Below are 27,580 nucleotides of genomic sequence, written 5' to 3' on the forward strand. Positions count from 1 at the left end.
CTTTCATCATTAGTTACTGGACAGACCCATTGATAACTTTCCCATTCAGCTCTATCTGGAGAGATTTAGATTTAATGATAAAACTTCACCAACAAGTCAGCGTTTTTGAAGTAAGTATCCCTGTACATTCTTACAATGTAAACACCCTAGGCGAAAACAGTATTTTTTTATTTATTTTTTATTTTTTATTTTTTTTAATTTCAGGAGTTTCCCCTGCTTATTAAAAAGTTGCGTTCATTACAGTTGCGAACATCAGATGAACATCAAACGGACACGACCTCAACATATATAACAAATGACAAAGTGCTCATTCTGAAATCTGAAGATTTATGCTTTGTAGGCTATAACTGAACAGCCCACCTTTATTCGCCTTGTAGTTATTCATTGTTTATGTAATTTTGTTATAGTGTTTTATGCAGTCTTACTGCAAATGGTTCAACAATGATTTAGTTAGTAGCATTCGTTTTGAAGCAGGTAATGATTTAAATGGTGGTTAAATTAATTATTAATTTAACATAGCCAACATAACATTTTACATGGAAACGGTAATGCTAGTAAACATATTTGTGCTATCTTTGAGAGTCTGAAATAGGCTAGATGTTGCTCAATCAGGACATTAAAAATATACACATAATTTATTCAGAGAAATAACTGACTACATACAGTACGGATTTAAAAACATGAAGCTTCCAAGATGATGCATGGTGAGTTAAGCTTTTCATAGAGTAATAATTTAACAGAGGCTATTGTATTATTCATTGTATATTCAGATCAATTTCTGATACTAATACGTTCGTGTTTAATTATTCCTGAATAATTATGTAAGGTAAACGTACCTATTAAGCTCACCAAAATCTACATTGAAACATTTTTAGTGCAGAAGATATTAGTTTCAGTACAAAAAGACGATTAAAATATTAATCTCTCACACAAAAATATTAAATTTTATTTTAAATGACAAAAGCATTTAAATTAAGATATACATCATTAAATTCAAAAAGTCTGGCTGTGCTTAATGGGTACATTTCTGTACCCTTTACGCACACCCCTGTTCCCATTAAGCTCACGTCATGTTTTATTAAAAATTCTTGTTTATTTTAAGGAATCTTTTTAAAGAATAATTGTAAAAATATATTTTTTGAAGGTACAAAGTCAATCACAAAAAAAGCAGAACACTAAAATCAAGCAAAAAGGCATTCAAGTCAATCAGTTATATATTCATAGTGAAGTGTCATTTAAGCACATTGAAACATCTATACTAGTTCAGCTAAGTAACACATTCAAAAATCAAATAAAACAAACCAATAAAACATTTAATTCATGGGGATGAACATACAATAAAACTAAAAATATAATAAAATAACTAAAAATATAATAAAATACCTAACTACATAATACTATTATTGTTAGAAATTGCAACAATATAAAAATGGAAATACAATACATTTATACATTTAACATTTTAATTAAAACATAATAATATACAAATCTGAAAAAATGAATACATTCTAAAATAATAAATAGTATATATATGTAGTATATGTATACAACAGAAATATATTAAATGAATTAAACTATACATTTTAATAATAACAAACAAACACATATATATTATAAAAATAGACCGAGAAACAATAAATGCATTAAACTATACATTACAATTATAGCATATTAATAAATCACATAAATTAAAAACTTCAAATAATGAATAAAACCAATATAACAAATACATTAAATTATAAATTAAAATGCTCCATCGGGACAAGACCACGGGAATCAGATAAGCCCTTTACACAATCTGACATGTCTGCGGTTGGAATTGAACTGCGGGTTTCGTCTGGTCAGAGGAGAACTGACCCCCGACTGAGCCTGGTTTCTCCCAAGGTTTTTTTCTCCATTCTGTCACAGAGGGAGTTTTGGTTCCTTGCCGCTGTCGCCTCTGGCTTGCTCAGTTGGGGACACTTCATTTCTAGCGATTATCGCCGATTTGATTGCACAGATACTATTTAAACTAAACTGAGCTAGACAATGACATCTCTGAATTCAATAATGAAATGACTTTAACTGAAAATTGAGTGTTTAATCTTATCATTATACATTACTGACACTCTATCCTCCAATTTGATACTGTTAAGTGCATTTCCCAACAGCACAGCAGTAATGACTTTATGAACTATTTTACTTCCAAGATCGATACTATCAGAGATAAAATTGTATCCCTGCAGCCGTCAGCTACAGTATCGCATCAGATAGCGCACTATAGATCCCCTGAGGAACAACTCCACTCATTCTCTACTGTGGGAGAGGAAGAATTGTATAAACTTGTTAAATCATCTAAACCAACAACATGTATGTTAGACCCGATTCCATCTAAACTACTAAAAGAGCTGCTTCCAGAAGTCATAGATCCTCTTTTGGCTATTATTAATTCATCATTGTCATTAGGAAATGTCCCCAAAACCTTCAAATTGGCTGTTATTAAGCCTCTCATTAAAAAAACACAACTTGACCCCAAAGATCTAGTTAATTACAGACCGATCTCAAATCTCCCTTTTCTGTCAAAGATACTAGAAAAGGTAGTATCCTCACAATTATATTCCTTCTTAGAGAAAAATGGTATCTGTGAGGATTTCCAGTCAAGATTTTGACCGTATCATAGTACTGAGACTGCTCTCATTAGAGTTACAAATGACCTGCTTCTATCATCTGATCGTGGTTGTATCTCTTTATTAGTTCTACTGGATCTTAGCGCTGCGTTCGACACTATCGACCACAACATTCTTTTGAATAGACTACAAAACTTTGTTGGCATTAGTGGAAGCGCCTTAGCATGGTTCAAATCGTACTTATCTGACCGCCATCAGCTCGTAGCAGTGAATGAAGATGTATCATATCGATCACAAGTGCAGTATGGAGTACCTCAAGGCTCAGTACTAGGGCCGTTACTTTTCACACTTTACATGTTACCCTTGGGAGATATTATCAGGAGACATGGTGTTAGCTTTCACTGTTATGCTGATGATACTCAGCTCTATATTTCGTCACGTCCCGGTGAAACACACCAAATTGAGAAACTAACAGAATGCATAGTCCATATAAAAAACTGGATGACGAGTAATTTCTTACTGCTAAATTCTGAAAAAACAGAGGTGTTAATTATCGGACCTAAAACCCCCACATGTAATAACCTAGAACATTATCTAACACTTGATGGCTGCTCTGTAAATTCTTCTTCATCAGTCAGGAACCTAGGTGTGCTGTTCGATAGCAATCTTTCATTTGACAGCCACGTTTCTAGCATTTGTAAAACTGCATTTTTTCATCTTAAAAATATATCTAGCTCTCAAAGTCAAATGCAGAAATGTTAATTCATGCATGTATGACCTCAAGGTTAGATTATTGCAATGATTTATTGGGTGGTTGTTCTGCACACTTAATAAAAAAACACAGATGGTCCAAAATGCAGCAGCTAGAGTTCTTACTAGAACCAGGAAGTAAGCCCGGTTCTGTCAACACTGCACTGGCTCCCTATCAAACATTGTATATATTTTGAAATCTTGTTAATTACTTATAAAGCCCTGAATGGTTTAGCTCCTCAGTACTTGAGCGAGCTCTTATCACACTATAGTCCTCCACATCCACTACGTTCTTAAAACTCTGGCCATTTGATAATACCTAGAATATCAAAATCAACTGCGGGCAGCAGAACCTTTTCCTATTTAGCACCCAAACTCTGGAACAATCTACCTAACACTGTTCGGGAGGCAGACACACTCTGTCAGTTTAAATCTAGATTAACGACCCATCTCTTTAACCTGGCTTACACATAATACAGTAATACACTGTAAAAAAATGATACATTGTATTCACTCAATAAAATTGTGTCAACAGATTACAAGCAATATTATTAATTAAATTCAATACATAAAAATTCATTAGAATTAATCAAATGAGATGCTTACAAATTATCCATTCACAATTAGTAAAATAGCACAAACAAATTAAGTAAAATTTAAACAAAAATATTGGTTTCATTGGACAAAAAAACAAACAAAAACAAACAAACACTATGCTAATGAATACTATGTTATGCATGCCAGGCCAGTAGTTGGCGATCAAGAAACACTGCGCAAAAACGTAATACACATGCACATGACGTCACCTTTTTCACAAATTCATGTTTTTGTTGTTTACATGGAGATGATACAGGCATCGTGTTCAAAAGCTTGTGTTTCCAGGGGCCCGTTCTTTGTACGTTGCTTATTACATCTGAGATCAAAAGACACATCTGAGATCATTGTGCGTTCATGCGCTGGTTTAAAAGGGGATATGTATTGATAATAGAAACACTGATCAGCAACGCTGTTATTGGTTGCCCACGATGGCCAAAGAGCGCGGCAGAACAAGAACTCTTAATGGAGGGCTATGGCGAATTCCAGAATTTAATAAAAATGCCAAGGAACACCTTAAAGGCTGCAAAAGCCAGGAGAGAGGGTTGGCAAAAAGTTGCAGACAAATGCGTACAATGCGTAAGTAGTGACTGTGTTGGATGTTTTCAATCAGTTATTACAGTATATGTACATTTTTAAAATTTTCATAATTACTTTAATCTTTTATATTAGAGCCACCACAGGGCCCACTACAAATTGGGAACAAGTAAAGGTGAAATACAAGAACATTCTACAAAATGGTAATATTAACTACATGTTGTTCTTAGTTTTTTTTTTTTTTTTAAACTACTGTGAAATGATGTGCTTGTTTATATCAGCAACTAGGAAAAAGGCAGAGCAAAAAAGAAAAAAAAACAGGAGGTGGTCCTGCACCCCCATGTCACACCCCGGCAGAAGAGCTGGCCCTTGGGTTAAATGTGAACCGACCAGAGGTGGGTAGTAACGAGTTACATTTACTTTGTTACATTTACTTGAGTAAATTTTTTTGGGTAACTAATACTTTTAGAGTATATTTAAAAATGGGTACTTTTACTCTTACTCAAGTACATTTTTAGTGAAAAAACGGTACTTTTACTTCGTTACTGTGGGCGACGCTCCTCTTGTTACTTTATCTTAATGCAATACAAGTTAAAAATCCTTCAATTTATTCCCAACGCGCAATCTACTTTTTTTCTGGGCAATGAGCGATGCCCGTTCGCGAATGATTCATTCTTTTGAGTCAATTCTGTTCGAAGGCTTGATCAAACCAGTTGGCAAACCAGTGAATCGGTTCGCGAATCAGTTTGAATGATTCGTTCAGAGTCGTCTGAAGCGGGTCTCACTCAGAGTTGTAACATCAAGAGCGTTGAAGACGTGGCTTTGGATCTGCAGTCAGTTAAAAGCAAATCTGCAAAGGCTATAGTTTGCTAGCTATGAAGATCTTTATTAGACGAACACCGCGTGTGCTGTCGGTTCCACAGGTATAGATTTAATTACAGTACACGATACCACTATGACATTACAGTTTGTTGTACATGTACCTTACACATTAAATACAATGAATAATTTATTCATTAAATAAGCTGTCACAGAGTATGAAATAAACACCCGCCAAACCCGCGTTAGTTCCAGGAGGAATGCCTAGACACAATTAATATTGATATTTTCACAATATTTACGCTTGCAGAAATAAAGGCTACATTGGTTTACATTTTGCAGAACAGACAGAAGAAGTGCATTTGTTTCGTCATGTTCAGATGTTCTGTAGCGGTCATGTGAGGAGCTTTCACTCTTCTCCGTGTCAGAGGTTATATACATTTATACTACGGGGCAGTTGAGTGCTTGAATCTGATTGGCTGATGAACGTTCTAAGGTGTGCAATTATTTTCAGGGAAACGCACGGCGAACGTAGTTCCAGGCAGCTCTTGACCGCATTAAATGACCATATCACTTCTCCAAATGATTTCTGTTATTTCAAAGGTCTTACAACAGCAAAATAACCAAGACCCACAATGACACTGGCCAAACAAATAAATATAGTAAACAATATGATAAAAACGACAGATCATGTCCATGTTCTTGCCACAAAATTACGCTTTATTATGTACGGAAAGCACATACTCTATCTCGCCTGCTCTCTCTCCTTCACAGACCGCACACACACAACAGTTACAGTTTGCACACACACTAACATACACCGCGCTAATGTTGTTAGCGCTACTCTGACAATTTTATCAGTAAACAACTTAAAAACTACATGATTTCTCACAAGCGAAGTAACAACAACGGCGCTGTTCTTGAACAAAAGGAACTAAGTTTAGGGTTAGGTTATTAACTGTATTAACTGCATTATTAGTCTGTTATCAACGGCTCAAGCCTCAGGTTTAAAATGACGTTGTGGAATTAGCAACGGAGGCGCTGGATAAGATGTGGAAGAAATAATCCTACTCACAATAGCGATTTAAGTAGAAATACCGGACGAATGCCATGAAATATATCATCTGATCGATGTCTTGAGGTGTGGCAACCATAGTATAAGCGGAATAATTGACTTCGGTCTGTTGAATTATTAGAAAAATAATGCACACCCGAGGTGTAACTCCGCTTCGCGTCGTGACCACATCACCACCTCGGGTGTGCATTATTTTTCTAATAATCCAACGGCCCGTCGTCAATTATTCCTTACATATACATTTATTATACATAATTAATATACTTTAAAATTATTTTATTTAATTCAGTGATGGAAATCAGATTTTTTATCAGCTGTTACTCCAGTTTTCAGAGTCATATGATCCTTCAGAAATTATTCAAATATATTGATTTATTACCAGTGTTGTTGAAAAAAAACAGCATATGCTGGTTAGGTATGTTTTGAAGCTGGGATGCTGGTTTATGCTGCACTGTAAAAAATTGCTGTAAAATTTACAGTAACTTACTGGCAATTTTGGTTGCCAGTAAGACTGTAAATTTACAAGAGTACTGTAAATCAATAATTACAATTGTACTGTAAAAATACAGCAAACTCTTGCATGCTGTAAAATTGTTATGATGGTGTGTAAACATTTGGTAAACTTATTTCATTTGATTCTACTAAGAAGGAACATTTCTTAATATAAAACTGCAAACACTTAATTTGTAATAATAAAGTTACTAAAAACATGACTTTAACTCAAATCGTTGCAGTTTATCATCAGCTATAGCACACACACATGTGATAAAGCACTTAACAAAGAGATCATCACTGCATCAGCAACTCTACAGTTACTGTCTTTAAATAAAGCAGCAAAACATCAGTGCTTGTGGCTCATCATTGACTGAAGCACAGGCTCTACTCTCCACCACAATGGTGACCCACAAAACTAAATTAGATCTCTCTTGTGCAAAATAATACAGTTCAGTTAAATATTTACTCTCCTTATAGATAACACCTGCTGTTAACAAGCAGAATCACTGAATGAAAGAGAAACAAGAACTACAGCTGACTTCAGCCACAGCCTTAGATGAACTCAACTGAAATACAAGACATCATTAAATCTCTCAAGATCTGATTAAACAACTCCACAAACAGCATTACCAGCTTCACACATTACAATTAGACTTTATTTCTGTCATATGTCTATAAAAATAATTTGAGAATTAACATAAGTTTATTTGTTTTATTGAAAACGTTTAGTTTGACCTCACCATTGTGGCGATCAGGGTTTGCTTTAGTTGGGCTCTTAACCATCAAATTTTAATCTTAGTTTTTTCTGGCTGCTGTAACTGTGTTTGTAAAGCACGTTTGTTATAGCATGAAATGCCAGAAAAATGTGTGATTAAGTGCTTTTGATTGATTATTGATAATGATGTAATCATTATCTAGTGGCTTGGTTCACTGATCTCATTCAGAGGCTGATCTTTAAAGACATGGTGTGGATTCTTTTATTTGTTAGTCTGGTGTTTACAGCCGCTATATGAACCTAAATGAAACGACAAACTGCTACTGAAAATTTTTAAAAATGTCTTATGCACAAAACTTTTAGTACTACGGCAGCAACTAGACACACACAGACATCAAGAATCAGTGTATGAATCTCAACAATGATGACAATCAAAAGCTTAATGCTGCAATTCATGCTGGGTACCAGCACAATACAAAACTCACCCATGAATCCCAGCATGCATTGCGGCATGAATAAATTATGCCGCTGAATTGTCCACTTATTGTCTTTAATTCTTACTATGTGCTTTTATTTTTTTATTTTTTTGTGTTGAGTTTTAGTAGCATGTTTTGTGATGTTCAGAGTTGATCTGTTTATTTATTTTGTTGATTATCACCATTGTTGAGATTCATACGCTGATTCTTGATGTCTGTGTGTGTCTAGCTGTTGCCGTAGTAAAAGTTTTGTGCATAAGACATCTTTAAAATTTTTCAGTAGCAGTTTGTCGTCTCGTTCAAGTTCATATAGCGATTGTAAACACACACAAACACAAAAAAAAAAGATATCCACACCATGTTTATAAAGATCAGTCTCTGAATAAGATCAGTAAATCAGGCCACTAGATAATGACTACATCATTATCAATAAACAATCAAAAGCAACTTTTTCTGGGGTTTTTTGCTATAACATATGTGCTTTACAAACACAGTTACAGCAGCCAGAAAAAAAGCTAAGATTAAAAATTGATGGTCAAGAGCCCAACTAAAGCAAACCCTGATCGCCACAATGGTGAGGTCAAACTAAACGTTTTCAATAAAACAAATAAACTTCTGTTAATTCTCAAATTATTTTTATAGACATATGACAGAAATAAAGTCTAATTGTAATGTGTGAAGCTGGTAATGCTGTTTGTGGAGTTGTTTAATCAGATCTTGAGAGATTTAATGATGTCTTGTATTTCAGTTGAGTTCATCTAAGGCTGTGGCTGAAGTCAGTTGTAGTTCTTGTTTCTCTTTCATTCAGTGATTCTGCTTGTTAACAGCAGGTGTTATCTATAAGGAGAGTACATTTTTAACTGAACTGTATTATTTTGCACAAGAGAGATCTAATTTAGTTTTGTGGGTCACCATTGTGGTGGAGAGTAGAGCCTGTGCTTCAGTCAATGATGAGCCACTAACACTGATGTTCTGCTGCTTTATTTAAAGACAGTAACTGTAGAGTTGCTGATAAAGTGATGATCTGTTTGTTAAGTGCTTTATCACGTGTGTGTGTGCTATAGCTGATGATAAACTGCAACGATTTGAGTTAAAGTCATGTTTTTAGTAACTTTACTATTACAAATTAAGTGTTTACAGTTTTATATTAAGAAATGTTCCTTCTTAGTAGAATCAAATGAAATAAGTTTACCAAATGTTTACACACCATCATAACAATTTTACAGCATGCAAGAGTTTGCTGTATTTTTACAGTACAATTGTAATTATTGATTTACAGTACTCTTGTAAATTTACAGTCTTACTGGCAACCAAAATTGCCAGTAAGTTACTGTAAATTTTACAGCAATTTTTTACAGTGTGCACATTGTTGCGTGAAGAACGCATCCACGAGCAAGGAGTTCATTCAAAGCCGCGCAGACACGTTCATGCATCGGGGCATTTTGTGCATATAGCCTATAAGTTGTTATATTAACGTTATATTGTATAAATAAGGAAGCGTATTTTATATGAGATAAATGAGTTAAATCCCATTGATTAAAAACCTGCTATCATATGCTTCATTCTACTGGTCATCTTCAGCGCGTGCAGCTCAAAAAAAAAAAATGCAGAACCTTAATAACTGTCATATACATAACGTTATAATGAGAGCACTATTGTAAAAAATGTTGTGAATTCATAGTGTTTCGCTGACGTTTAATGTTAACTATCTTTTAATCAAAACATAAAACATTATTCACTCCGTTTGCGAGGCGTCAAATACACATTTTCCCTGTATGTTAACGTCAGTATGTCTGACTTGACTCTTGGTAATGTATTTTGCCCCGCCCCCAAACATATGATTTGACTATCAGTCGACTATCAGCAAGATTCGAAAATTCCGATTCGACTATGAAAATCCTTAGTCGGGGACACCCCTAGTTAATTTGTAATCATCTCATTTGATTAATTCTAATTCATTTTTATTAATAATATTGCTTTTAATCTGTTGACAATTTTATTGAGTAAATATAGTGCATAATTTTTTTTTTACAGTGTACACTTCTAATGTTCAAATCCGTTAAAGGATTGTTAGGCTGCATTAATTAGGTCAACCAGAACCGGCAACACTTCCCATAACACCCGATGTACTTGTTACGTCGTAAGAAGAATGGCATCTACGCTAAAATTTGTCTGTTTCTTTCTTATTCCGAGATCACCGTTGCCACCTGATCCAGTCCGTATCCAGATCAGATGGTGGATCAGCACCTACAGATGACCTCTACAGCCCTGAAAATCAGCGGAGATCAGGACACCTAGATGAGCCCCAGAGACAGATCCCCAGAGACAGATCCCCAGTGAGGACCTCGCCACCTAGACAGCCATCGGGACAAGACCTCGGGAACCAAATGAGTCCTTTACAAAATCTGACTTTGCTGCACTGAATTCAATAATGAAATGCCTTTAACTGAAAATCGAGTGTTTAATCTTGTCATTTTACATATTCCTATTCTGATATTGGAAATTTGCTTTGACACAATCTGTATTGTTAAAAGCGCTATACACTACATGATTTTTGCCCTGATTTTCCACAGATTTACAGTCTGGAGAAGTTGATGCTAGTTGCCAAAGATGAGAGCCAGTCTGCAGATTTGAGTTAACAGAATACATAGAAAATCGATTAACTTAAAGTGACAACCATCAGTTAATATTTAAAGTCTGTTCATGCTCACCTTAAAATAATATGAAAACTTTAAAAATTACAGTACTTTAAAACCACAGACCAGCAATAAAATGTCAATTTATAATATTATGGATGTAAAAGTACAAGCCAGTAATGCCTGTGAAGTCATATGTTAGCGTAGCACACGATCTTATACAGCTAGTCAGCTAACTGTGTTCTGTAGCATCTGCGCTGTGTTGCTAAAACTATCTTTTGGATCTAATGTAATTATTTCCTACATCCAAGTTCCAGGTTATAATATGCAAAAGTCTGAACATTAATCTCTTAATTTTACAGTAAGTAGTGAAACTTACCCAAAATAAAGGCTTAAGGGGCTCCTCTTTTGGTGAAAGTTTTTAGACAGCTTTCAAAATGGCCGCCAGACAGTGTGAACACATGGACAAACATATCTCAGTGTGCAATGATCTGATTGACTTGAAATTATTGGAGGTATATAGTAACAAACATATCAATTGGTTAAGACATCAAGTAGGATAATAAATAATTTTTTTTCTTTTTATAATCTGATCTCAAAAATGGAAGTGTGCTTAATGGGTATATTAGCTTAATAGGTATGTTTACCCTACATAAAGAAATTGGCTATATTTTGTGTTGGATCAGTTAACTTTCTGTTTCTGACACCTGCATGTCACAGAGAAGAAAGATGTCAAACTGTATTCACATGTTCTCAAACAGCCATTCACAGTCACAGGTAGTGGGTGCCCCTTTTGAGAATCTGCTTAGCCCCCCCAAAACGCTATAGGGCCGGCCCTGGCTGCTCCATAATGATGTTCTAGTTGTGGTCATATGTAGTGTAGGTATTCCCCCAAAAATAAAGTCAAGCCCAGGGGCCCCCAGCCCAAGCCCTGCAATGCATTTCCACCTGCGTTGTGAACGTGAACACAGCATGTGGAAACATATTATTGTTTGTGTGTTGTTTAAGCAGACTGTGTTTATCTACTTTCATGCAATGTTCTGATGAACTTATGTATTATATAGAGTATATATACTCTATATTGAGAGTCTGACATGTCATTTGTCAACCTCCAGCTCGATGGGATTTTCTCTGGGTTCTGATCATGATTGGCAGCTTATGTGTGCATGTGATGTTTATGAGCGCTGCTGTGTCTTCCCTTTCAGATGCGGTCGCTACAATCCCATAATGCCCTGCTCAGCATGCTGGCTACCAGAATGTCCTAAATGAGCGCGGATTACGTGAGTGTCTCTCTCTCAGATTGAGAGTAAAGCCGCAGCTCTGCATCGCTCTGTATCTCTGCTGCTTGGCTGGGTGCAGGAATGAGCGCAGCGGTGGTGCACAGAGGATTCCTCAAGAAATATGGTAAGCTTTACACTTTCTCATTATTACCCTTTGCCGCCGCCTTCTTCTTCTTTTTGTTTCTTATTTTGTTCCGCAATGTTTTAGTTACATTTGTGTGCCACCCATTACGCTACTTATCAATACAGTTTAAAATTGTTGGTAACATTTTGCAATAAGGTTCCATTTTTTAACATTAAAGTAGTTAACATAAACTAACAATGAAAAATACTTATAGAGCATTTAATAATCATAATTAATGTTGATTCCAACATTTACTTATACTTTATTAAAATCAAAAGTTGTATCTATTAATGTTATTTAATGGACCCGAGCTAGCATGGACTAACAATAAACAGTTGTATTTGTATTAACAAACATTAACAAAGATTAATAAACACCATAAGAGAGTATTGCTTATTGTTAGTTAATGCATTATATCTAATTTTATGTTGCACAGACGGTTGGTGACACTGTACATTTTTTATATTTTCATTGGGTTCTTTTGGTTTTAGTCTTGGTAGACTTTGTATACTTATAACTACATTTGAAAGGTATTTGAATAGTTTATTTGATGCAAAAATGGAGACGTTCTTGTAGAAGAACTCGACACGTTGAAGGGAGATTAAACGAGCGTGACATGTTTTGCACTGCCAACATTAAGTCCAGAATGTCATACTACATTTAATATTTAACATTAAGTCAATAGCTATGACATTTCACAGCCTTTATAAAAGACAGTGTAGAATAACCGAAAATATGTTATTTTACTTATATAATAGGACAACATCTCTGTTAGCAGACATTTATAAAATGTATTCCATTGCAGTGATCTACACAACATGTCCATCGAAAAACGTATACCCATCATTATACTTTAACAGCAATATCCTATCGTTTGACAGTGAGCTATCTGTTTGTGCTCTTTATCTGTTGCCTTCACATCATAAAGTGTCAGCTCCACCTGGCTGCATTGCTTCTAACCTCTGTATGTCTCGTATTTAGGTCATATGATGATGATGATGATGATGGGGATGACAATGACAAAATTCATAATGACAGAATAACTGTGGTCCTACACAGCTTTGATGAGAAGAAACCTGCAGAAATAAATAAATAAAAATAAAAAATGATACTATAAAACTCTCCTGTCTGTTCTGAAATATTTTACTTTTGTCCAGAGAAAACCACAAGCTTGTACTCATACACAGTAAAAGCACTCCCAGTGTATATATAATCCACACTCAGTGTTAAAAAAGTAACACTGAAGCAGTGTTAAAGTTAATGAGATAATTAGTTTAGTAATTGAGTGATGATTGAGCATTAATGAAGAACACCTGCTGTTAACAAGCTGAACCATTGAAAGAAAGAGAAAGAAGAACAGAAAAAAAGAGACGAGACGAGCAGAAATACAAGAACTACAACTGACTTCAGCCACAGCCTTCGATGAAATCAACACAAGATAAAAGAAGACATTAAATCTCTGAAGATCTTAGCAGAGGATGATTAACCTCTTCCACTCTAAGGCATATTTTGGAATTCCGCCTGAATTTAACACACCCAAGTTGAAACAACTCCACAAACAGCATTACCAGCTTCACACGTTACTAACCAGATTGACTTTAGATGTTGATGTTTAGTTTGAATTACCATTATCAAGGTCAATGTTTGCTTTAGTTGAGTTCTTGACCCTTGACTTAAAACATTATAATTACTTTGGCTGCCATAACTGTGTGTTTGTTTAGACATGTTAGTTATGGCAAGTGGGTGTTGATGGCTAGATTTCAGTAAAGAAACAACCAGCGTTTAGTGACTTTCATAATTGATTTCATTCAGTGCATCGTCACTGATTGGTTAAAATTTTTGACTTTGTAAACATAAAATACAAAGCTTGATCCATCAATTTTAATATTAATCTGAAAAACTTTTGAAACTTATTCTGCACTAAAAGTTTAGCTTTTTTTCATCAAACAGACTTCAAGAATAAGCATATGAATCTCAACAATGGTGACAATCAACATAAAGCTCCATGTTGCAGTGCATTCTGGGAGCACCAATCAAAACTCATCCATGGCTCCCAGCATGCAATGCGACATGAATAAATTATGCAGCTATTCTTACTATTTCCTTTTGTTTTGCTATTTTGTTGTGACTTTTAGTAGCCTGTTTTGTAATGTTCACAGAGGATCTGTTTATCTGAATATGTTGATTGTCACCATTGTTAATCATCCTCTGCTGAGATCTTAAGAGATTTAATGTCTTCTTTTATTTTGTGTTGATTTCATCTAAGTCTGTAGTTCTTGTATTTCTGCTCGTCTCGTCTCTTTTTTTCTGTTCTTCTTTTTCTTTCAGTGATTCAGTTTGTTAACAGCAGGTGTTCTTCATTAATGTTCAATCATCACTCAATTACTAAACTAATTATCTCATTAACTTTAAAACTGCTTCAGTGTTACTTTTTTAACACTGAGTGTGGATTATATATACACTGGGAGTGTTGATTTAACACTGGAGGTTTTATTGTGTATTTTACATTTTAAAAAGGTATTTTATATATATATATATATATATATATATATATATAAAATAGGTACACATGTACTGTAAGTACACAAATATTGAAAATTTAAGCCAATTTGAGGGGGGTTAATATAACGAAATAGATAATGATTTAATTCAATTTCCTATAGCTCATACAGTAGATTATCAACACTATCGTGGGTTTGATTCCCCAAAAAAATGCATGAACTGAGAAGAAGAAAAAAAAGAAAAAAAACATATTTATGCTTTCAGTATTTTAAGAATCTCTATGAACCTGATACTTTAGGTTCAGCCTGAAGTGGAAAAACTATATTTTGTTTTAAGTTTTGACAGTAACATTTTCTAAAGGAATAATGCAATTTTCTTAACATTTTTAGACATTTTTATTTTTATTGATTTATTATTATTTTTTTGAGAATGGGGACACAGTGTGCTTCTGTTTTTCTCTAAGGTGGCTTCATGTTCAAACAATGGAAGGAAAAGTACCTGGTGTTGACGGTGGAAGGGAATCTGATGGTGTGCCGAGATGCAGACTCACCTCCGGACCAGGTGGTGGCGCTGCAGAGTAACTGTGAGTCCATAGTGGAGGGTAAAGAAATCTTGGATTTGCCCCGTTTGCCCTCTGGAGGCCGCAGAGACAGCTGCTTCGCCCTCATCCTGCCCCAAGAAAAGTTCCTCCTCCTGCTCTCAGACAGTCCAGACGAGTGCACGTGAGTTCGTCAAACTCAATCATGCACTTTAGCTTCTTGAATGATTATCCTGGCAAAACATGCACTTTACCTTTTCCGACAGGTGGATGTTAATTTCATTTTATGTCAAGAGAAATTTCAGCAAATGTTAGTGAATGTGATATTAAAGTTTTTGTCTCCAACAGTCAATGGCTGAAGTTACTCAGGAAGGTGAAAGAGGTGAGTTATGACATTACATTACCACCAAATATACGGAAAGTCTTATAAACCTGGAAATAAACAGAAATTGAACCATTTACTCAGATTGTTATGCTGGGGGGGAAAAAAAATAAAGAATGCACATTGAAGCATTTTCATGTGTAGTCTTATTATTTTGGACCCACTTATGCAATATAAATTAATACTTTTATTCAGCAAGAACACATCAAAAATATTGTGCAGCACAACTGTTTTCAATATTGATAATAATCAGAAATGTTCCTTGAGCAGCAAATCAGCATATTAGAATGATTTCTGAAGATCATGTGACACTGAAGACTGCAGTAATGATGGTAAAAAATGTTACAATATTCTACAATAAATTCTACAATTAATAATTTAAAAATAATTACCATATATTCACATAGAAAATGTCTTTTTTAAATGAATAATAATACTTCGTAATATCACTATTCTTTTTAATCAAATAAACGTAAGGGTTGTGTCATGGTTGTTGGGTCCTGATAACACTTTGTGTGTCTTTTTTAGAAGGTTTATGTTATGTTTAGTATTTCATTTCTGGTCATTCTTGTCACAGATTTGAAACAGACTTTACATGATTATTCAAAGCAATTTAATTATTATTATTATTGTTGTTGTTGTTGTTGCTGTTTATTCTTGGCTCTGACAAATTTGCACTCTTGGTTAATTAAGTATAGTTTTTTTACAGGGAAAACAACACTGTATGCACTCCCTATGAATGCAGTTCAAATGGCTTTTATACAGGGCCAAACAGCAGGATTATTCTCGATTAATATTACGTAATATGTCATGTGGCAGTGCCTTTGCTAGATCCTATATCAATGATAAGTGTTGTAATCTCTCATGATGGCCAAACCAAACACTTTGCCCTATTTATTCTTTGGAATAGGAAGCCGTGAGCACTCGGTGTGAAGTATGTTTGCACGTTTCAATGGCGTCCTCTTTTTGCTCAGGGTGTGACTTCCCCGCTCGCCCTAAAGAGACAGCAGAGCATCACGCCCTGCATCACGGACAGAGAGCCGATTCCAGACGTGTCCAGTGACAAAGACCCCTCATCCCCGCACCTGAGTGACAAGGGCCTGAGCTCCCCGCTGGTCCGCTCCAGAGAAAACTCCTTCAGACACAGAGGTGGGCTCAGGCTTGGTAACCGCTTCAGTCATATTCTCATGTGCTTTGGTAATATCACTCACACAGATGTTCCCTCTGGAGCAGCGCTGTTCAATCAGAAGAACTAGCTGTTAACATTCCCATTCATGCCAATGTCATTAGACCAAAAAATAACCTCAGAAACTGTTTGGTCAACAACAACAATAATAATAATAATGAGTTATAATAAGTCAATGTGTTATTTCACTTAAGGCCTCTAGTGGTCAGCATCTGCAGTAGGGCAGCAGTAGACACAGATGAAGTTATAAAGACACTTCTTGATGATAATGGTATTTATCAAAGTACCATTGTCCATGTTTTATTTATTTTTTTTTTATAAGAGCTCATAAATACTCCTTACATGTTGCTGATTAAAGGAAAACAATCTCCTGTGATGTCAGTCATTCCATGTTAAGCTTCTCTCTCTCTCTCTCTCTCTCTCTCTCTCTCTGCTATAATCTGTTTGAGCATGTTTTTCTGCTTATTCTTTCTGCTATGTGCAGTATTTAGGTCTCTCTTAAAATGGCGATTGCCTAAAGACTACAAATGAGTCACAGCAAAGCCTAATATTTCATAAAAAAAATATATATATATATATATATATATACTGTATATAGCTCTTCATGTTAAATATGTATCGGGAAATGCAGAAATGAACATTAATTAACAAATGAACCAAGTTTTAAAAAGTACTGTACATCTGAACTATTGCATTTAAATAAATATTAAGTGTTTTTCTTTTTCAGTAAACAGTTCAAAGGTACAATACTGTGTGCTTTGTTATTCACAATGATGATGTTATCAGCCACATAACTAAAATATCTAACAATTAATTATAAACAATTTATTACATGTAAAAGCAATATATAAAGATGTTTATTACAAAATAAAATAACACAATAAATAAGTTGTTTATGAGTGTAGAGAAACTCAGTCAGGTCACTGCAGTGCAATATGAGCTCTGTTGCTGCAATTTTTGTCTCCATGGTAACAATGCACCATAATGTGCCATAAGCTGGTTTGCCAATTGCCAATAAACAACACAAGAAAAAGAAGAAATGCTTAAATATATAGATTTAAGGGTATATATCAGCGGAGACCAGGACACCCAGATGAGCCCCAGAGACATATCCCCAGTGATGACCTCGATTAAAATACAATAAAACTAAAAAATATAACAAAATACCTAACTACATAATACTATTATTGTTATCATTATACATTACTGACACTCTATCCTCCAATTTGATACTGTTAAGTGCTTTGACACAATCTGTATTGTAAAAGCGCTATATAAATAAAGGTGACTTGACTTGACTTGACTTGACTATTTAACTGAATGTAAGATACAGAATGTACTGCATGTTAGCTTTGCTTATTGTGCCCAAGAGCATTATCTATTGAAGTTCAAACATAATGCTAATTAAAAACTACGCTTCTGTTGGTGTCGGCATACAGCCCATTGTGCTCATGGACCTTTCCCGATCCTGTCCCTCCCGTTTCCCTTCCTGTCAGCTAAAGGCAAAAAGCACCAACGAAAAAAGACTATGCTCCTAAGTTTTGGGAACGAATGTTTTGGGAAACACTAAACATGTATGGAACTTATGACCCTAGTTGTCTAATGATGCTTTTTAGGAAATGCACCCTGATTGCTGAATCTGACCTCAGGATTATGGGTAGTTTTTCCATTCCTACTCTGTCTTCCTTACTGAAAGGGCTATTTGGAATCCACTGTACGTACATGCTGGGTACAATCACCTGTCAATTTGAATTTAAAAGCATCTCTGTCATTTAGTCAGTCAAATACACTCATGTGCTTCAGCTCTTGCTTTAACATGCTGTTCGTTTCGGTTGGTTGTAAAACATGTTAGTGTTTGAATAGTGTCTGTTTGCCATTAGGAGTTTTAGATGTTGTAATAACATCGTCTGAGCTTGGTCACTTTGTTTTGTTTGAAGTTGAGTAGGAGAAAGGTGTCAGCTTTACTGTGTCAGGAAGAGCATTGTCAATAACAGTAATAAAGTGGGCTCAAGTGCCGCCACTGCTCTCTAATCTCTGTAAACATTGACTCAGCACAGAATGAACAGCCTGTGATTGAGCCTACAAGCTCAGCGTGTTTATGATGTTCACTTATCTGCAACTGTTTCTGTTGTGAACTTTAGGCAGCGTAAACCAGCGGCCTCCCCGCAGCCCCACTGCGGCTGCACCCCTTCACTCTGCAGACTGTCTGCGGCACGGAAACAGCAGCGACGCTCGGGCCGTGAGAGCCGTCTGTCTGCTGATGGGTGGAGCGGCCGCGTCCTCGGCGCTGGGATACCTCAGCTCCTGTCCACCCGCCTCCTCCACCGTGGCCGCCCACGCTCCTGAAGTGACCCACTCCACAGCGTTCTCAGAGATGAGCGGAGGCAGCTCTTACCACGCCTGCAGCCAAGCCATAGAGTCGCCACATTTTAACAGCTTTGACTTTGAGGGAGACTCTGATTTTGATGCTTTTGACTGTGGAGGGTTTGCTTTTTAATGGAATATTTTTACCTTATTTGCAGGGCTCCCACAGTCGTGGAAATGTTAGGGAATTTGAAAATTTTTATTTTCAAGCCCAGAAAGGCATGGAAACGAATAAACTCTTTAAAATGTCATGAAAATTCCTGTAGTGAATATGTCTACAGGATTGGTTTTTTTTGTTTTGTTTTTTTCCAAGCGTAGTTGTTAAAAGCAACTGGAAAGAAGTCAGACACATTCATTGTCCAAATGATTTTGGATGCTGCATACAAAGTTGTTTTGTTAAAATCTTTTCAGCAGAAAACACTAATAGTTAGAATTAGAACATGTGAAGATGCAAATGATTATATTGGAAAATGAAACCTATTTTTAGGACCATTATGATTTTATGCATTGTAATATTATGTTCATGAGAATTTATCACATCCCCCTCTATACAAAATACTATTTATAATATTAATAATTTTTGCATGAAATACGACGGTTTTGTGAGATTAATCCAGCTGTGCCCCTTTTAACTTGTATGTTGTGGCTAATGTATGTTTCAAATATAATAATAATAATAATGTTGCTTTATAACTCTATTATAATAATGTCTCTTAGAAATCTTAACCCATTTTTTTTTTATTTCTTATTTATCTAATTCAAATGTAACGGTTAAAAAGTTGTATTATGTATACGTCAGACATTTGTGGACACGATGTAGTTTATTTTGATTTCAAAAATAGTCATCATCACTATAGGACTCTAAAAGAATTTTATTGTGACAAGATTCATTTACTTTTACAAGGTTTTTAAAAACTTGTCATGAGCCCTTTTCTGTGATTTTTGCCCACTTTGTATAATTCTTATTCTTAAAAAAATATCTCTACAGAACTATTATATTCCCTTTTTTCCTCATCTTTTTGCTGACATACTTTCTCTGGGATGGTGAGTTTGTGTAAGTGCGATCGTAGGTGAGTGTTTATTAAACGTATATATAATGTCATGTCATAGTGAGTGTGAGTCAATTCATCTGTGATTCAGCTGAGTCAGAAGGATCATGTTTACACTGCAGAACATGACTAAGCCAAAAGTTAAGCAGAGGATGATAAAGCAGATTTACTAGAGACAACATTTTAAAGCATACTGGGGGACAAATGCACATATCTTTCTTTCACATCATTTCATATCATACAGATCTCTGTATTACCTCTGTGATAATATAAAGAAAAGAAGGAAGCCTTGAAACATGCTCCTGATCTGGTGTGTTTGAAGTTGGAAAAATGCACATCTGTTGTCTGAAAGTTCACACCAAGGACTAGGGGTGGGCAATATGGCAAAAATATCATATCACGTTTTTTTTTTTTTTTAGAAATTTCACGATTTTATCACGATTCTTTGTCATGTTGGTTTTACTATTTTGTCTGAGCAGTGCAGCCAACATAATTTCCCTGTTATATATAAAAATAAAACACTATATAGATTGATTCCTATTAAAGCAGCTGTATTATTGTTTTCTGTCAAGAGTAGAGTTTTTTCTTTTTTCTCTTTGCGGTTTTTTGTTTTAACATTAAAGAATAAAAATCCTGTCATCTGTCTGTCGATTCTGTCATAGTGTTTTATATTTATACCATCACTTACTCAAAATTAGTTTTAAACCTGAATGAGTTTCTTTCTTCTGCTGAACACAAAAGAAGATAGTTTGAAGAACGTGGAAAACCAAACAGTTGCTGGTCCTCACTGACTTCCATATGATTTTTCTCCTTCTATCAAATTCAATGTGGACCAGCAACTGTTTGCTTTCCCACATTCTTCAAAACATCTTCTTTTGTGTTCAGCACAAGAAAGAAATTAATACAGGTTTGGTACAACGTGACAGTGAGTAAATAATGACAGAAATTAAGTTTTAGGGTGAACTATCCCTTTAATGACAGTCGGAGTTCTCTATGAATCTTAATCTATGTTCTGATGCACAGAAAAAAACACTTCAGAAAATTCTTTCTTTTAGGCACCCACAGACATCAGGAATCAGCGTATGAATCTCAACAACTGTGACAAACAGCATATTCAGATAAACAGATCAACTCTGAACATCACAAATCAAGGTACTAAAAAGTCACATAAAAACAGCAAAAATAAAAGAAAATAGTGAGAACAAAAGAAATTACAAAGACAATTCTGCTCATAATTTATTCATGCCACAATGCATGATGGGAGCCATGAATGAGTTTTGATTGGCTACAACATGCTTTTTTGATGGTCACCGTTGTTGTGATTCTCACGCTGATTCTTGATGTCTGTGTGTCTCAATTCAATACAATTTTTATGTTTTTGATCACAATAAGTTTTAAAATATCTGTATGATTGTATTGAAAATGCTAGATCTTTTATTGTTCACAGTGTTGACATAACCAAAAGAAGACCTAACTCAGTTATTCAGGTCACTACAGAATGATTATCACATCTCATCTCATATCACATCGCAAAGGCATTTTATTTTCAATAAAAATGAAGAAAAACAATCCAAAAGTTGAAAATGAAGTATTGGGTAGGGTTAGGGTTAGGTGTAGGGAGGCTTTATTGTCCTAATAAGTAAGCATCAATTTAATAATTTTAATAAAACTTTTCATTTTCATTCAATACATTATTATTGCATACTGTTTTATAATGTACTACAATACTGAGCTGCAGATATCGGCCACTATTTGCAATAAGTAGTATAAATAGCATAAAATACTACTATTTTAACAGTGTAAATAGAATCCATTGCAAATTGCACTTAGTGTAAATGGCATCTATAGCTAAGAAAATACTGCTATTTTCACTTAGTATAAACAGCATCTTAGTACAAACATGAATAAAAAACATTAAAAAACTACAAGCATGGCGGATGTGTGTAACTGACCATACTTAGAGAGGTATAGATAAAGGGTTTTGAGTTAGTAATAATCAACATTTAGCCTGGTAAAAAAAAAAAAATATTTAATGTTATCTGTGTTGTATTTCATCTGCAACAACAGTGTGAGCTTTGATTATCATATGTTTGGATATGAACTTTTAAATGCATCATGCAGAAAAATATGAGCAGAGTTCTCCACATAAAGACCCACGGCAGGCAGACCAACGTGCTACTTCTTTTCTCTCCGATACAGTAGGAAGTTAAATGAAATGAAATGTGGAGGATGTTAATTGTGACAAGATGATTGACAGGCCAGTTACAGTGACAGGGAGCATGTTACTATGCAAGAGAATGGTCCGTTAAAGACGCAATTGTATGACGTGATAGTATGTCCCACAGCTTATAAACTAAAAAAAAGGTATGTTGAATTTACATGACTTAAGCATGAACATCAGTTCCACGTCAATCAATTAAGTAAAACAAACATAATTTGTTCATGTAACTTCAACATCATAAAATGCAGCTATTTGTGATTTTATATTGTTCCCTGACAGGAATTCATTCAATATATATATATATATATATATATATTTTTTTTTTTCCACATCACCGAATCATAAAATAGTACTAGCTATCTAAACTGTTAGTGACAAATATCACATATTTGCATGCTAAGTGTGCTCATCAAGTAAAGCAGTGGTAGGCAACATCGGTCCTGGAGTGTGGCTGTTTTGTAGAGTTTAGCTCCAACCCTAATCAAACACACCTGAACAAGCTAATCAAGGTCTTCAGAATTACTAGGGCTGTATCCGAAATCGCCCTCTACACCCTCATTCACTATTCCCTACATTAGTCTACTCATACAGTTCACTTGAAGGAGTGAATGAAAACGAGTGAGTGAATTCAGACACTGAGCACACCGAAAGGACAATTGCTGTTTAGTAATCGTTTGAAGCGGGCAGCTCCAGTAGTAAGATTGAAGGATTTATCTCGAACTCTGTTACGGAAATTATGTATAAACCCTAATAGTCAATTTACAATTAATTTTTGCCTGTGTTGTATTACGTTGTATTATGCTGTCGACGAGCGCTTCTAAAATAAATGAATGGATGATTCAGCTGCAGGAGTCATCTTCTGGCAGGACGCGGGAATTCATTCTGTGCGCAACTCTCACAGTGCATTGTGGGTTATCTCTAGCCGTTGAGTGTACATCGGTTGTACACTTGTTTTTGCGGTGCATTGTGGGATTGAATGAGTGCACTCGAGAACGTCCACTATGGTTTCGAACACCACTTAAAATGGCTGTCCCCTCAAATAGTGCACTATTTGAGGGTATAGGGGGCGATTTCGGAGACAGCCCAGGGCTACAGGCAGGTGAGGTTTATTTCAGGGTTGGAGCTAAACTCTGCAGGACATCGGCACTCCAGGACCGACATTGCCTACCCCTGAAGTAAAGCATGCAGACTTATATGTGTTACATGTGCCTTGGATCTGTGTTCATTGGTGTTACCATATGGACTCTTATTTTGAAGTGTGTTTGCTGTTCCCATTGTTCCCAGTGTTTTCATCCTGTGTTTAGCTCCTGTTTGTCTTTAGGTGCGTTCCATTCAACCATAAGTGGACTTCAAAGGGTTTTCCGCCATCTTAAATGAGATTCCAATCCAGAACATCAATACATCACTTCACAGGAAGTGGAGAGGGAAAATCACCCGTGTCATTGCACACCACGTTGGAGTAGAGCCGTTGAAAGAGTTTTCTAAGGCTCTGCAACGTAAGGGTTCACATATGCATTTGAGTATTCATAAATGTTGTTATAATTATAGAAACTAGGGCATTTATGAATGGTTATAGTGATGAATGTTACATTTTCATATCGTATTGTATGAATAGGTGAATCTAGGTAAAACCGGAGAGAAGAAGCTGAGGTTCTGTCATTTTTTTATTTTACCTCAGAAGTGTTTATTATGAGGTTATGCATGGAAAAGAATGTGCACGAGATGAGACCGCTACAGTCTGTTACTAGTCAGTTACAGCTGCAATAGTCATACAAGTATAATAGACATATACATTTGAACTAGATTTATTAGATACATAATTGTGTATGTATTTTATATGTGTTTAAATTTGAAAGTAAAATAAATTACAATATTTCTTAATATTATATCAAAATGTGTGACCCTGTCGTTGCCTTTCTTTGATGATGTACCATGCAAACCTTCGTTCATCTTTGGAACACATTTTTGATGAAATCTAAGAGCTTTCTGACCCTCCATAGACAACAAGGGAACTACCACAGTCAAGGCACAGAAACATAGTACAGACATTAGGTGTGTTCGACTTGATCAGTGTATGACAGCAAAGTACCGCGAGAGCGATTCGAAAGTATAAAGATCCGTCGGCTCTCTTATCGCTCTCGCGGTACTTAGATGTCATACACTGATCATTCTGCGCAGCGCCATTTCAAGTCGAACACACCTATTGTTAAAATAGTCCATGTGATATCAGTGGTTCAACCGTAATTTCTAGAGCACATGCGCTGACTGCCTGTGTTTGCGCATGCTGTCAAATGGAGTATTCTTTGAAAAGCTATGCATTTAACTGTATGCACACACTAGCATACGCATACAAAAACCAAAAGTATACTTTGGGCTTAAGGGTATGTTTACATGACAACAATATACTAAAAATGTTTTCAACATTGTCGAAATGATCCCTCTTCATACGAAAATAATTTTGCAAATTTGCAAAAATATGTGTGCACAGTCCTGTAGTCCGCCATTATTGTTTTGTTTGCCAAGTGCTCACCTATAGACGATTTTACGTTTGAAGATAATTCTTCAGGACCTCTGACTGCCATTGAGCTTTTTAGACTCATATTAAGAGGATTAGTGAGTATACGCTGACGGAACTCTTTTGATATCAAATCTTTGGAGAAAAGTGCATCAACGGTTAATGGCGTTTCAAAATGTACCATTTCAGAGAGTTTGGGGCTCTCATTTATATTAATGAGGAATTAACTCTTTCCTCACCAAACATGGAATTTTCTGGGTTTTATGAGACAACGTGAAAACAAAATTTAAAAACGCAAGTAAAATATATATTGCACAAGATTTAAAAATGAAAGCAACATTTTTCAGAATAGCAAACAATGGTCACGGATAGAAAAATAATAAGTGTAAATCAAAAAATTAATAATGCATTTTTTAAAATAATAAGCATGAAACAAAACTTTAAACACATTTAAAATCATATTGCACAAAATTTAAATATTGATGCAAAATTAGCTGACTTGCACACAAAATCATGTTTTCCTTGGTTATATTTCTCTGTTTTTTCTGCTCTCAGACATTTTCTGCTCATATTTTAATTTTTTGTGTGCTTATGCTGTTTTTCCCTTCGCTCTTGTTTCCACGTTCTGCACTTGCTTTTGTTGGAAACTTTTTCCTCATCGAAGCAGAGACCAGGAGACGTTGGGATATCTTTCATACAGAAGTTACTCTTTATTGAGAACTCGCTGTGCGTCGCTGTAGTCATCCAAGTCTCGCTAAAGCAGTGATACATTGTAGTTTATATACATTTAGGGGGCAGTGCTTAGGAATGGAGACAAAGCACCGGGTGACGACCTTAAACAAAGCATGCAAATGAAGTATTCAGGTATAGCAACCTGCCCCATTTAACCACTCCTAATCCAATCAGCATAACTACCCAAAGATTGGGGCAGGGGCACCAAGAGCCATTACAAACAAAAGCTGAGAGTCTCCGAGAATGGATTTAATGTAAGTCATTCGACTTACAATAAGAGAGCAGGAACTGGCAGGAACCTCTTGCTACAAACTTTGTTTAACAGAATCGTTCATCTGATGTCATCATCTTCACCATAAATGCTAAATACAGTGTACCTAACTTTTTCATTGGAACCTAGATTTAACATTTTATAAATTTGTAATCCAACACTTTTCTAAATGTTGCGGTTAGAGTTTCATGTAAATCAGTGCGGGCTCAAGCCTCATCATTGGTCCACTAGTTCTTGATTGACAGCTCCTCCTCAGCCAATCAGTCTAAGAGGGGCGGTGACGTCACTCCAACGCGCCTCATTAGCTGCCAATGCGCAGCGTTTAGGGGTGTGCAGCGGGGCCATTATTTGTGTCTGTATCTGTATCTGTGACAATCTCAAAATTATTTGTATCTGTATCTGTATTCAGATAGATCCGGAAGTGGGCGTGGCTTAAACCGGAAGTTCATCAAATTACATGAAAATACCATTTGAAATGCAAATCTGTTTGATTCGTAGTTTTCATTTAACAAATATGCTTTGTATAACTAAAAGTATTATTTTTTATTAAAATTATAACTGTAAATATCTTCTATTTAAAACTTTATCAAAAAAGAAAAATAACTTTCTTCTTATTTTCCAGTGAAACTTTGTGTACAAATTTGACAAGAGACAAGCATCATAATCTTAAATAAGAGCACTAGTAGAAAAAAAAAAAGAAATAGAAATGGAAAGAAAGTGTTCAGTAGCCTATCATAGCAGAATGACAATAAAGCTCGCTTGAACTTTAAGTAACTTAGATCATGTGTTGCGGGAGTCTGTGATCATTTATGAGTTTTTTTTATCAACAGAGCGCAACAAATAATTTAGACTCTCCAAAAGCCTTGATCAAACATCGCTTTTCTTCGTCTTGTATAATTAAATGTAATGCCATTCACGAAAAGGGCAAATGTAATGCGTTTTTACACTCATTCACTTTACACATCCAGGCCCATAGCCAGCTATGAGGTCCAGACCTCCGTAAATGTTTCATGTTCCAAAATAAAATTTGAAAACCTTATGAAATATGAAATTATTTAAAATCATGTGGCTGAATAAATTCACGTGGCTGACTCGCAGCAGCTGTGAAACGCAGGAGTGAAGGAGCTCGGCGCACGTGCAGCCTCCGCTCCGCTGTTGCCAGATCTAGTTATTATAAGCGTCGCTGGACTTGTTTTAATGTAACAGCGTTAATAAAGTAGAGCATTAATAAAGTGGGAGGATGAAGGTGGAGGTTAAAGATTCTGTATCCTATTTGCAAAATACAAGATTTAAACTTATTTTGGTGCATTTTTCAGGAGATTGGTTGTGTTTGTTTTTTGTAGTAATATCTGGCAACACTGCTTCGCCGGTGTCCTGACATTTTATCCTACCCGTCAGATTTTCCTACCAGGGCTTACTGCGCATGCGCACATTAATATTGCGTCTTTTTTCTCATGCTGAACAACAATATTTAACGTATCTGCATTACTGTATGGGTGGGTTTAGGGTTGGGGTAGGTGTAGACATTAATAAAACACAATATAATGGGTAGAAAAAATTATTTATTGGTGGTTTCCGGTAGCTGTATCCCTTCTAGCCACAACCGCGAACATAACACATATTACTGTATTTGCATTACTGTAAGGGTAGGTTTAGGGTTGTGGTAGGTGTAGACATTAATAAATCATAATTTGACAGGTAGCATTTTTCTTT

General features: G+C 35.5%; 1 protein-coding gene across 2 annotated transcripts; it reads left to right on the top strand.

Annotated features, from left to right (window-relative positions):
• The first annotated feature begins 12,006 nt into the window (after window positions 1–12,006).
• Window positions 12,007–20,064, top strand: si:ch1073-83n3.2 (uncharacterized). 2 transcript variants are annotated; one of them, XM_058745275.1, is made up of 5 exons: window positions 12,007–12,107; window positions 15,073–15,331; window positions 15,496–15,529; window positions 16,504–16,678; window positions 18,857–20,064. In XM_058745275.1, exons 1-5 carry the CDS (start codon window positions 12,065–12,067, stop codon window positions 19,210–19,212), a joined length of 867 nt encoding a protein of 288 aa, XP_058601258.1. In that variant the 5' UTR covers window positions 12,007–12,064; the 3' UTR covers window positions 19,213–20,064. The 2 variants fall into 2 exon arrangements, with proteins under 2 accessions (XP_058601258.1, XP_058601259.1); XM_058745276.1 differs by lacking the exon at window positions 12,007–12,107 and adding an exon at window positions 14,577–14,624.
• Window positions 20,065–27,580: the final 7,516 nt, after the last annotated feature.

The sequence above is a fragment of the Onychostoma macrolepis genome, chromosome 15 (assembly GCF_012432095.1).
Source record: "Onychostoma macrolepis isolate SWU-2019 chromosome 15, ASM1243209v1, whole genome shotgun sequence".
In the NCBI taxonomy this organism is placed as follows: domain Eukaryota; kingdom Metazoa; phylum Chordata; class Actinopteri; order Cypriniformes; family Cyprinidae; genus Onychostoma; species Onychostoma macrolepis.